General features: G+C 37.4%; 1 protein-coding gene across 1 annotated transcript in view; it reads left to right on the top strand.

Annotated features, from left to right (window-relative positions):
• Positions 1-12,318, top strand: part of LOC131681816 (uncharacterized) — a 525,351-nt gene that overhangs the window by 418,831 nt on the left and 94,202 nt on the right. Inside the window, exon 4 of the mRNA XM_058962868.1 lies at positions 2,140-2,275. Within this exon, the coding sequence (XP_058818851.1) occupies positions 2,140-2,275 (136 nt within the window). The remainder of the gene's footprint in view (positions 1-2,139; positions 2,276-12,318) is intronic.

Raw genomic sequence — 12,318 nt, 5'->3', positions numbered from 1 at the left:
TTTCATTTAATATTTTTTTCCATATATCGAATCGTTTCCGAGTTATAAGTGATCGAAAAAAGATCAATGTTATAAACTTCAAAAGTTCAAAAACTAATAACTTGAAAAAAAATCATATTCAGACAAAATAAAAAATACGTGTCAATTATTTTTAGCTAATGAATGCAAGAAAAAAAAATGGAAGGAATTCAAATTTTGGTTGTAAATCAGACGTGGAATGACCGATATATTTTGATCCTATTTATCACCAAAGATCCTCCTTCCTAACTGGGGTATGCCAAAAAATTATGTTAGCATGATGCATTAGAACTGGTAATAGTTACAGGACACCAGATCAAGAAAATAGAAGTTGAACCATCTACAATTCGTTTGCTAAATCAGAAGATTTTGTGCAAATTTCGACATTCTCTTCGATCGAACATTTTATGGATATTTTTATACTCATTTCGATTTAGCGTCTTCTACACCTTTTAAACGTGTAGCTTAGAACACCTTGCGTTTTCCAGCACCGTCAAGAATTGTCATATTCGGTTAGCGCATAAATACTGAGAACTCTAGAATATTCATTGTTGCAACGAGAGTAAATTGTAACTTGTAAATAAAAATAAATAATAAAAATCAAATTAAACATCAATAATTCGTTGATGTACTATAGCCTTTATTGTGACAAAGAACATGAATTGTTTTAGATTTGGCTTCGTTTTCATTAAGAACTTTTCAAAATTTCGTTTAGTTTCTAGTGACAATATGAAGTAATTAGAACTAAAAGCTTTATGCAGGGGCGGGTAAAGCGTAGTTGGTAAATCGATTGCCTTGTACGCAGCTCATCACGGTTCGTTCATCAATCCCGCACATATAGGGCTAGAAATTTTTCTAAAGAAATTTTCTTACCCAAAAAGAGGCGAATAACCATAAGGTTAAAACCTCTATAATCGAAATAAAAAAAAAGCATCATGCAATAATTTTTTAAGCCCCTCCCGAAATAAACTCCTGGCTATGGGCCTGTTCGTAGATGTTCAAATTTACAGATTTAAGATTACGATATGTGGTGGTATCTAGCGATTCGTTCAATTGATCACCTCATGCGTAATACTATTGGAGCAGAGAGTTACATCTAACACCACTTCCTTGTCGGATCTTGGAAATGTTGAGCGACTTCCAGCAATAAGCATATGCAGATTCATGCTGCTTAATGGACCACTTCATAATAAACTGTGAATATTTACTTACTGCATATAATTAATTTTTTCTGCATGCATATGGCACCTACCGCATTCAATTCGCTTCAATACCTAAAACAAAGCATAGGAAATGTTTTGGAATGAATGGAAAATTAATATATTTATTCTTGGCTGGGATTTTTTTTTATTTTTTTCGAATGAAGTGGTCACTTAAGTATTCCTCTTTAATATATATCAAAGCTGCGTCAAATCATGTTACGGGGTATTTGCTCTACATCCGATTGTGAGTGTAATCCTATTCCAGTATATGCAATAATTTTAAAATGTAAGACGATTTCGCCAGATTTTCAGAGTAGCGTGCACTCAGTGCACTAGCGCGACTGGCGGAAGGTTAACAAAAAGTGTAATTCCGCCGCCTTTGTTATTTGCTTCTGCTGACTGTTAATTTGGAGGCATTGGACGCAGTTTTGCAGTAGTCATGATCGTGCAAACAGATGCTTCAATTTAGACAACAATATGTGGTTCAGGTTGAAATGAGAATGTTGGATTTGCATGGTTTACCCTAATGTGTCAATTGCTGTTGATTATTTCTTTGGTATAAGAAATTCAACACATACTTTCAGAGTTTGGTGAAAACTGAGGATTCACACCATCATTTCAATATTATATTTTGTTCTAAAATAATCTTTGAAGCAGAAAAATAAGAAGAAGAATCTCACAATCAGCAGAAAAAATTCATCAAGTTTCTTCTTATCTAATCTTTAAGCTAAGTTAGTGAAAGCACGTGACATGCGTTTCTGAAGCGTACCTACTATCAACAGTCAACATAAAATCTAAACAAAATCGATCGCTTTGTTCCACACAATTGTCATCCCTACTAGCACCGCGAAACCACGTCAAACTGACATTTTAACACATTTTTAACTAAACCTCTCTCTCATTCTTTCTCCATTTGCAGCGGGCAGCCTCCAACGAAAGCCAACTGATGCTGGTCGGGCTAAACATGATGGCATCGGGCAAGTACAGCTGCGAGGTGTCAGCTGATGCACCGTCCTTCCACACAATGATTGTCACGGGTGATTTGGAAGTTTGCGGTAAGTGCGAAAGCCACCACTTTTCGCTGCCGATGGCACTGGCTGTCAACCGCGATGATGCTGGCACGTTCGTTCGGGTTAAGCAAAACTCCGTCCAAAACATACGGCCCAGGATCATCGGGTCGCCTGCCCTGCCATGCTGCTGCCGTTTGTGTTCGCGTGTTCCGCGTGAGCATGCATGTGACTGCGGCCGACAACCGGCAATCGGGGGTTGGAGACAATAATTTTAAATTTTAACCGTATAATTAACCCCGGAGAATGGTTTCATTATTTATCAATTTCGAAAACCCCCACCGTTAAAGCTACTCGCTCCACGGATTCCGGGCTGATATTGTGTGGTTTCGGAACGTCCCTTCTCCTGGGGAAGGGTTAAAAAGGGTCACCACAGAGGGTTGAAGGCGAAAGTGTGAAATGTAGCACTGCTGGAATCGTGTTATGTTGGTTAGCATGGATGCGGGTAACAGCAATACCCGTCACCACAATGTATTAAAAATGACAAATAATTGTTTTTTATTGGGACGTGTGGGATGTATTTACAAACAGATTTTTTACAATAAATTTGTGTATTTTTATATGTTGGACTGTGTTTAAAAATTACTCAAAGATAGATTGCCGGGTGTTGCCTGGTGGTATAAATCAAGGTTGAAAACCACACTTCGATAATATAATTGGCAATAATGAGCTTTGGAATCTTATGCTAGGTTGCAGTACATATATATTCGTGCGAGTATTTAGCTACACAGAAAAAAATTATTTTGTAATTTTAAGTTTAATTTCATGCACATATTTGGAGCATGAATATGAATGTAAAATTAAGTTCCACCACAAATACAGCTTGCTCATATGACCCTTTCCACGCTTTTCTAAACTTTCTTCAACTCCTTGCTCTCCCTTTATTACTATGGCTCTTAATATTGGAAAATATACTTCACCTTCCAGTTCCTTGCTAATTAAATGCCGTAACAACAAATACACACGACTTATCGTGATTTCTTCGCCGAATTTTATTATAATTTTACACGTGCATTACATTAGAATTATTTCGGATAAGCAGTCATTGTGTTATTGGACCAGCTTAAGTTGCGATTATTCCGACGTTCCGTAACGTCACAACTTAAGTTGTTTCAATAACGCAAATACTGCTTAGCCGAAATGATTCCAGCTTAAAAATACAATACAGCCGAAATCTTATAATCAAATATACACAAAGGTTTTTTACACGTTTTTTGCACGAATTTTTACATGACTTCTTTGCATAGTTTTTTTGCCCGGTTTTCGCAAAAAAATCTAAACCCTTTCAAAGTAAAAAGACTTAGATATTTTTTTGCACGGATTTCGCAATTAACACGTTTTAACAAGAATATGTTAAGTCCTTGTAAAGTAGGGTGACCATATCAGGCGATTAAAAACCCAGGACAGCCAAAAGGGGACTCCCTTTCGTTTCCTCTCTCGAACGTGCATGGTGAAATATTCCCCAGGTTTTCGGCAGTCATTAAAAAAGTTCTGGGAGTCTAACGGGTCGAGCCCTGCGAGAATATTTTTCGTGAGATTTCAATGACCGAGCACTTCTTTACACATCGAAGCTGTTGTTGGCGCAATTTGCAATCCATCAATTGATCAGCTTACGAGACCGAATATTTTTAGATCTTCTAACTGGTGACTAGTGAGGAGTCCTCAGCGCTGAATGCACATCATTGATGGAAAGCAGAAACATCAATGATCCCAAGTAGCTTCCCTCATCTGTTCCTGATGTCGAAGTAAATATAGGGTTCTGTAAATCTTCAATGAAAACCATTATCGATTTAAGCTGAGATGAAACTCTTTCAGCTCTTTATTGTTTCATTAAGATCGATGTTATAATAAGAACATTCCTTTTCATTTATTTAGTGCAACATGAATTTCCTCGCCTTTGTGTACCAACCGGACCATTAGCGAACACCATCTTTGCAGGATTGTTGTCCGGCATTCTTGCAACATGCCCTGCCCACTATATCCTTCCAGCTTTGGACACGTTTTGGATACTGGGTTCCCCATAGAGTGCAGCGAGCTCGTGGTTCATCCTTCGCCACACACCGTTCTCCTGCACACTGCCGAAGATCGTCCTTAGCACCCGTCGCTCGAAAACTTCTAGCGCTTGCAGGTCCTCCTCGAGCATGGTCCAAGTCTCGTGTCCGTAGAGAACCACCGATCTTATAAGCGTTTTGTACATGGTGCATTTGGTGCGGGGGTGACTACAGTTTCTTTTGGAGCCCATAGTAGGCCCGACTTCCACTGATGATGCGTCTTCGGATTTCACGGCTCACGTTATTTTCAGCCGTTAATAAGGATCATAGGTAGACAAAATCCTCCACTACCTCGAAGGCAGGGGCGGATCTAGACAAATATTTCGGGAGGGGTCCAAAATTTCGATTTTAAATACAAATGGACCATTTTGTGAAGATCGTGCCCCGGCTGTTGAGCCCGGCTCGTCGCATCACACCTTCCAGAGCGATGTTGAATAGTAGACACGAGAGTCCATCACCTTGTCTCAGTCCCCGTCGAGATTCGAATGGACTGGAAAGTTCACCCGAAATCCTTACGCTGTTTTGTACACCGTCCATCGTTGCTTTGATCAGTCGACTCAGCTTCCCGGGAAAGCTGTTTTCGTCCATGATTTTCCACGGTCGATACTGTCGTATGCCGCCTTATAGTCGATGAACAGGTGATGCGTTGGGACCTGAATTCACGGCATTCCTGGAGGATTTGCCGTACGGTGAAGATCTGATCCGTTGTCGACCGGCCATCGATGAAGCCGGCTTGATAACTTCCCACGAACTCATTTACTTTAGGTGATAGACGACGGAAGATTATCTGGAATAGCACTTTGAAGCGACATTTAAATGGTGATCGCTCGGAAGTTTTCACACTTCAAATGCTCGCCTTTCTTGTGAATGGGGCAGATCACATAATAAGAACATGTGTAGCGCGAAAATGCTTACCTATATCTAGTAATCAAAACAATCCAAAAATCTGATTCTACATACATTTTACTACTGTTTCTACCTTCCCCGCTTCGCTTTCTCTTCCTTTTCTCCTTCCTGAACGCTACTTACTAGGCCTAATCAGCCAACTCTTCCTTACACTAGCTAACGTGCACTCGCACTAGTTATGCCCTCGGGTTTTGCACTTTCGCACACCCCGTCGGCCGGGTCGGGTCGTCGCGCTTCACAGAAGTTATCCGCTCCCGCACAAGAATCAGCTTCCAAACAACGAATTAGCTTCCAAAACAAAGATTCACTTTCCAGAATAAGGCCCTCTGCATAGGCCCTTTTTGCAGCGCTACGACTCGCCTAACCGACTGTTCGGTATTACTGTCTTCCAGTGGGTAACCCTCCCTGGAACGCGGAGTCGTTTCCGAGCACTTCCGTCGTTTAGCGCAAATCTTTCGGTTTTTTCGATGCAGCTTTTTTCTCTCCGCACCACAATATTTTTGCTGATCTACTCCGTGTTTTGTGCCTTACAAATGCCTTTACGCTTCCTTTAGGGTAATGCGACTAGTTCCACGTACTCCACACTCTGGTCGAATCGCTTTGATCCGAAGGTGTCGTCGTCAAAGGTATTGGAGTCAAAAGATTCATTCGGCGCGACAGTCGGTTTTTTTATTGGCGGGCGAAACCCTCACGGCACACTTTTTTCTTCCTGGTGACGATCTTATAGCCGACCGCTCGTTGCGATTCACTCCACTACAAATGAAATTTTCAGTCTGAGCGGAAGAACGGTTGAGAGCTGCTTTGCTTGCAGCAAATTTGTTGCTCGGCGCTGTGATCAAGCAAGTGTGTGACAAAACTTAACGAAGGGGGTGTTCGAATAGTGCGTTTAATAAATGCTAACGACAACTAAACTAATTCGCGTACTAAAACACAATTCTAACGTGCGTAACCAGGAATGCCAAAGGTACTGGTAAACTACATTTTTTTCGGTATATTTATATTTTCACAAGCCGTACAGCCCGCTACAGCGACGCATTACTACAGCTCTTGCCAGAACGGTAGCCAAACCGAGTACATTTTCCTATACAACAGTAGAATACATTTTTGTTTTGCTGCTGTACTCCGACTGCTCGGTGAGAGTGTGGCGTAGTAAAGTTTGTTCTCTCGCTTTGTACACTTTTCTCTGCATAGTCAAAGAGAGAGGCCCGCACACGAAAGCGATGATGCCGGTCGTGGCGTAAACGAACCGCATTTATTGTCGTCGTTTCTGATTGAAAATACTGAATAGATTAAAAATATTAAAAAGTGTAAAATAAGGAAAGAGAAGCTGTACCGCTAGCGTCTGGTGGCTGTACTGGGGGCAGTATTTCTTTGTCATGTTACTGCTTTGCTTACAGACTGCCGTACAGCGCTAGGCGTCCTGCAATAGCGAACGACAGCAGCGTCAACAGAGAAATGAGAATGTAGGCAGAAAAATTACAGCCGCAGAAAAGGTAGGCATTTTGCATCCTTGAACGTAACACATGATTAGTTACCAACTAGAAACTAAACTTAATAACTAAAATATGGTACTTACAATATTTAAAACTAAATCTATTTGTCTATTTGTGATAACATCTAAAACGTGAAGATGGCGAAATGCAAATAAAGAGAAACATAGCTGGTAGAATTATCGCAGAATTCTAACAGCACTATTTTGAAAATATAGGCAGGTACGAAATATTCACGTATATCTGCCGGCTGTAAGATTTAGTACCAAGCGACTACAGTTTATTCATATGTCTCGTTTTTATGAATGTCTAATAGTTTTTCTTCACAATGTTCATATAAAGAAGGAAGTTGAAAAGAAAAATAACGAGGCACTATTGAAAGATTAAAAAGTGATACCGCATAGAACAATTGGGAAATTCGAGGCTTTGTCTCTCGTTTTTTGCTTGAGAGTTAATTTACGTTGCAGTTATGGTTGTGAAGAAAAACCAGGACAAATCAAGCGTTTTCCTCGACATCCCAGGACACCAGGACAGCAAGCTTAAAACCAGGACATGTCCTGGGAAACCAGGATGTATGGTCACCCTATTTTGAAGGCAAAAGACTTAAACGGTTTTTGATCAAATTTTTTGCACGTGTTTTGCGACACAGTTTCTGCTTTTATTCCAAGACCTTTTGAATGCATAGAAGTTAGAAGATTTTTGGAAAAGTGGAAAAAGCGATCTTGAAGATTCCTTCTGGCCCACACTTCAACAATCTAATTGCTTTTGGAACAGTTTTAACGAGTAGTCGCCAAATGTGCATGTTTGAGGCTATTTTGAAAACCAAGATGGCGCCGGAAGTTCAGTGGAATTCTCTAAAACCCCATCAATATGGGTATTTTTGGAAGGAAATTGATAAGTGGAGGTCACATATCGATGTTTAACCCTTCACAGAAAAAATATTTTGTAATTTTAAGTTTATTTTCATGCACATGTAAAATGGAGCATGAATATAAATGTAAAATTAAGTTCCACAAATACACACGACTTGTCGGGCTTTCTTCAACGAATTTTATTATAATTTTTCATGTGGATTGAAAATTACAGTTTCTTTAAACGGAAAACCAATGCACTTCAATGTATTTTCACTCGAATACTGCTATAAAATGAATGACATGTAATATTACACGAATGAAAGTGTAAAATTGTATGCTGTTTGATGTTTCAATTGATTTTAACGTAATTTTCAATGCATTTTTTAATTCAATCGCTATATGTTTACATTCGTATTTATTTACATGTCGTTTAAATTTCATTATTTTTTGGTGTGTTTATTTATTCATTTATTAATCATCTGACCTAGTTGGTCTTAATGAATATGGGGGGATGTAGAAAAGCCAATTTGAGTGAAACATTAACTCTTCTCAAATTGGCATAAAAACCCCATATCTTTTCAATCGAATACACAATACAGAACTTAACAATAAACAATAATAACTTAATAATAAAAAGAAAAAAATGTAACAAAACAGGCTAATACAGTAAATTAAACAGAAGTAAAAAATATAAAAGAAAAGCAGCAATTAAAAATACAAATTAAAATGTGGTCGGTACATATCTGTCAAGTCAGAAACTCTTTAGCAGCCGGTTCTTGAATGTAGTGGATGACATGCTGAAATCTAAATCCGCAAACACATTGTTGAATGTGGCAGACATGAAGCGAATCGTATCATGACCACCATATAGGGAGATCCTACGTTGCGAAAGCAAAAAGCTTCGTTGACGGAGCACACATTCCGGTGCATATTGGTGGAGTTGACCCAATAATTCAGACGTATCTATATCTCCTAAAAGAATTTTGGCGACGAAAACAGCTTGGGCTACTCTTCTTCTCGTTTCAAGCGTGTGTAGACCTAATAATCTACAGCGGTCTTCAATGGCGGAAAATAAATAGGGTCGTGCCATGGAAGGTGTCTTAATGCATAACAAACGAATTTTCATTGAATTGATTCAAGTCTTGCTATCCATGTTGCTTTAATCGGACACCATATTATGAAGATAGATTCAATATCCGCATTACACCTATTTTTCCATCTACTCAGAGCCAAAGTTTATGAAGTAAACATTTTTAGACCTGCACATCGTTGGCATACGATGTTTGGACGAAGAACGATAAAATAGTGAGTCAGTTAATACGATGTGACATGCAAAATAATAAATATTAATACACATTACAGTTTCCCTTGAAAAAGGCCAAAACCAGTGGCCGAAACGTCGGGAAGTATACAACAGCCGTTCTAATTTCTAGACCGTGGAAGCCGAAAATCCACTAAAAACCCATCCGGTCGTTTTCTACATTCCAAAGTTAGATTCAAATATCAACCGTACCAATGCGCAGTACAGTGAGCGAAGACAAAGAGGGTCGTTAAATTCATTCGAAATTTTCTACATGTTAATAATATAGTCGAAATGAGGTCGGAAAGTGAGTGCAGAATCCAAAGTGACTCGAAGGTCACACATTTGTAGTACACGCTCAAACTTCCAATCTCCAATACAGTAGTCGTATGAAATTGGGTGCTTCTGATGATACGATATTACACTGCACTTGTGATTACTAATATTAAGCGAGCTTAAAGAGCACCAGTCACTGAAAGTGTACAAGAGCTGTTGTAAAGCTAAGTATTCCCTGATGTACTTGACGATCATGTATAATTTAACGTCATCAGCGTGGAATATAAGAAAACCCGGTGGTAATACCGTGGCTAGATCATTGATAAAGAGTGTGAATATTAGTCGATCCAAGTTACTTCCTTGAGGAACACCCGAGTTGTTCGAAAATGGGGCACAAAACAGACATCCAATTTTTACTACAAGTGTTCGATCTCTCAGATATACCTATATTGAGGATTATGTTGACTCTTTACTGGAATTTAAACCTAACATTTACTGTCCGACCCAAATCGATTTAATTTCGTCTCATCTCATCAAAAAACCTTTCTCAATAAAGTTTCACACCTATTTCCGTCCAACTTAGCAAGGTTTATTCTAACCGTCGAATTGTTTTTAGAAACAAGTGGTTTATGTTGTGCAATCTAGGAGATCAAAAGCTCTTCAGATGTCATATTCGTAGGGTTTTCCTGCTCACTGACATGCCATGATCTCGTTCAAAGATGTTTTTGGATTTCAGTCGACGAAAGTGATGGATTATTTTGATTTCATGGTGATAAGACGATCTTCAGTAAATGTCGTTTATCGTGTAGGGGACATATAATATTCAAATAATTGGTTGTAATCTGTTGCTCAAAATGTATTATTGCATTACTTAGTCGCTTCCTGGAACGTCCGGCATGTTCCCAGAATTATTTTACGCTATGTTTGTTATTTTCCACGTGGATAATTAATTTTCTGAACTCGTCGGTGCATGACGCGCTTTAAGCCATCGATGAAAGATATTATTCGGATAATGTTCAGAAACATAGTATTTTAAAGCATACTTTTTATAAATACACAAGTTTGTTTTGTATTTTTCGTTTATTCGGGTTAGACACAAAAAACTTCAAGTGTGCTAATCTGTGCCCACACTTTTTCGACCACAAAACACGTGCTTCCTCAGAATAACAGCTACCACCAGAATATAGCAGCAATCACTAATTCAACTACAAGAAGGATAGGTAGATTGCACACAAACAAGGTGTTTGGAACTGTGAAGTAACTATAACCCACTCCACATACGATGAAGTATATATATATATATATATATATATATATATATATATATATATATATATATATATATATATATATATATATATATATATATATATATATATATATATATATATATATATATATATATATATATATATATATATATATATATATATATATATATATATATATATATATATATATATATATACATATATATATATATATATATATATATATATATATATATATATATATATATATATATATATATATATATATATATATATATATATATATATATATATATATATATATATATATATATATATATATATATACAGGGTGTTTGGTTCATGGTTAAGAATCTCTCGGAGGGTGATAGATTGCCATATTTGGAGAAAAAAATTGTTCTACACATACCATCAAATCTCAACCGTTACAGAGTTATTGAATTTTTTGTGTAAAAAACTTATTTGTCTTAAAATACCTCTAACTTTAAAAGTATACTTTTTATTTTAAATGTTTCAGTTCCATTCGAAAGGTGAGAAAATTTCCTATTGAATTGTGTTCTCATATCTTTTAAGTAATTAGTTTTAATTACCTTTTAGCTGTAAAGTAGTTAAAAGTTAGTGGTTTTGAGGAGGTTTTTGCTAATTTTCTCGAAATAATGAAGTATGATTATAGCAATATCTATTATCCAAAAGTTGGGTTTTAGGACGATTCATAATTTGTTTTTGAACTACATATTTCTATCTCTTCTCATTTCTTTGTAATTTCATTACTATACTTTTCCTGTAACCGACTTGCAAGTGCTTAAAAGACTCTAATCTAAAAAATATGCTTTATATCGTTATTTACAAGATTTCATTGGAAAGCTGAAAAAATTTCCTATCAGTGTATGTACAAATACCTTTTAGTTAAGTGTACTAAATGATTTTTTACTAACGAAATAACTCAAAATTTGTGTGTTTTGGAGAGTTTTTTAATTATTCTAATTTTTAATCAACAAAATTTATCGTTACTATTGTTCATTTGATGCCCCTTAATGTTCTCTATAATTTTTGCCTTTCTCATATAAAGAAAGGCTATGCAATCACTGTAAAAATCGACTTTTTAACCGAGGCCCGGAGGGCCGAGTGTCATACACCATTCGATTCAGTTCGTCGAGATCGGCAAATGTCTGTGTGTGTGTGTATGTATGTGTGTGTGTGTGTGTATGTGTGTGTGTGTCATTTAAACTCACACAATTTTCTCAGAGATGGCTGAACCGATTTTCGCAAACTTAGTTTCATCTGAAAGGTATAACGCTCCCATAAGCTGCTATTGAATTTTTAGTTGATCCGACTTCCGGTTCCGGAGTTACGGGTTGAAGAGTGCGGTCACACAGCAAATTCCCATATAAACTGGTACCATCATGAAATTCAAATGATGTAAAACATATTAAAATTGATGTAACATTACTCTATTTTGGGGGTCTGGATCACTAATGGTCAATCAAAGCAGCTTTGACCACGTTGGCTACCTATGACGGTTCATGACGCCCCCATGGAACCCGCCATGTTCCTAAGCTAATATCACACCCATTCCACAACGAATTCTCTACCGATTTTTACAAACTTGATTTCAAATGAAAGATACAGTAATGCCATTGACTGCTGCTGAATTTCATTCGGTTCTGACTCTTACTTCCGGCGTTACAGGGGTGTTAGTAAGGATACACTGGAATTTCCCATATAAAACGGTACAATCGTAATACCTCAGAGGCTAAAAACTATTGAAATGGTCACCAAATTACTTCTAATCGCAGATCTAGATCACTGATTGCCAATCAAACATTCTTTGAATATATTGTCCACTATCGACGATTCCGGAAGTCCGGAATTTCGGGCATATT

The sequence above is a fragment of the Topomyia yanbarensis genome, chromosome 2, assembly GCF_030247195.1.
Source record: "Topomyia yanbarensis strain Yona2022 chromosome 2, ASM3024719v1, whole genome shotgun sequence".
Classification (NCBI taxonomy): domain Eukaryota; kingdom Metazoa; phylum Arthropoda; class Insecta; order Diptera; family Culicidae; genus Topomyia; species Topomyia yanbarensis.
This window is presented reverse-complemented; position numbering and strand designations above follow the sequence as displayed.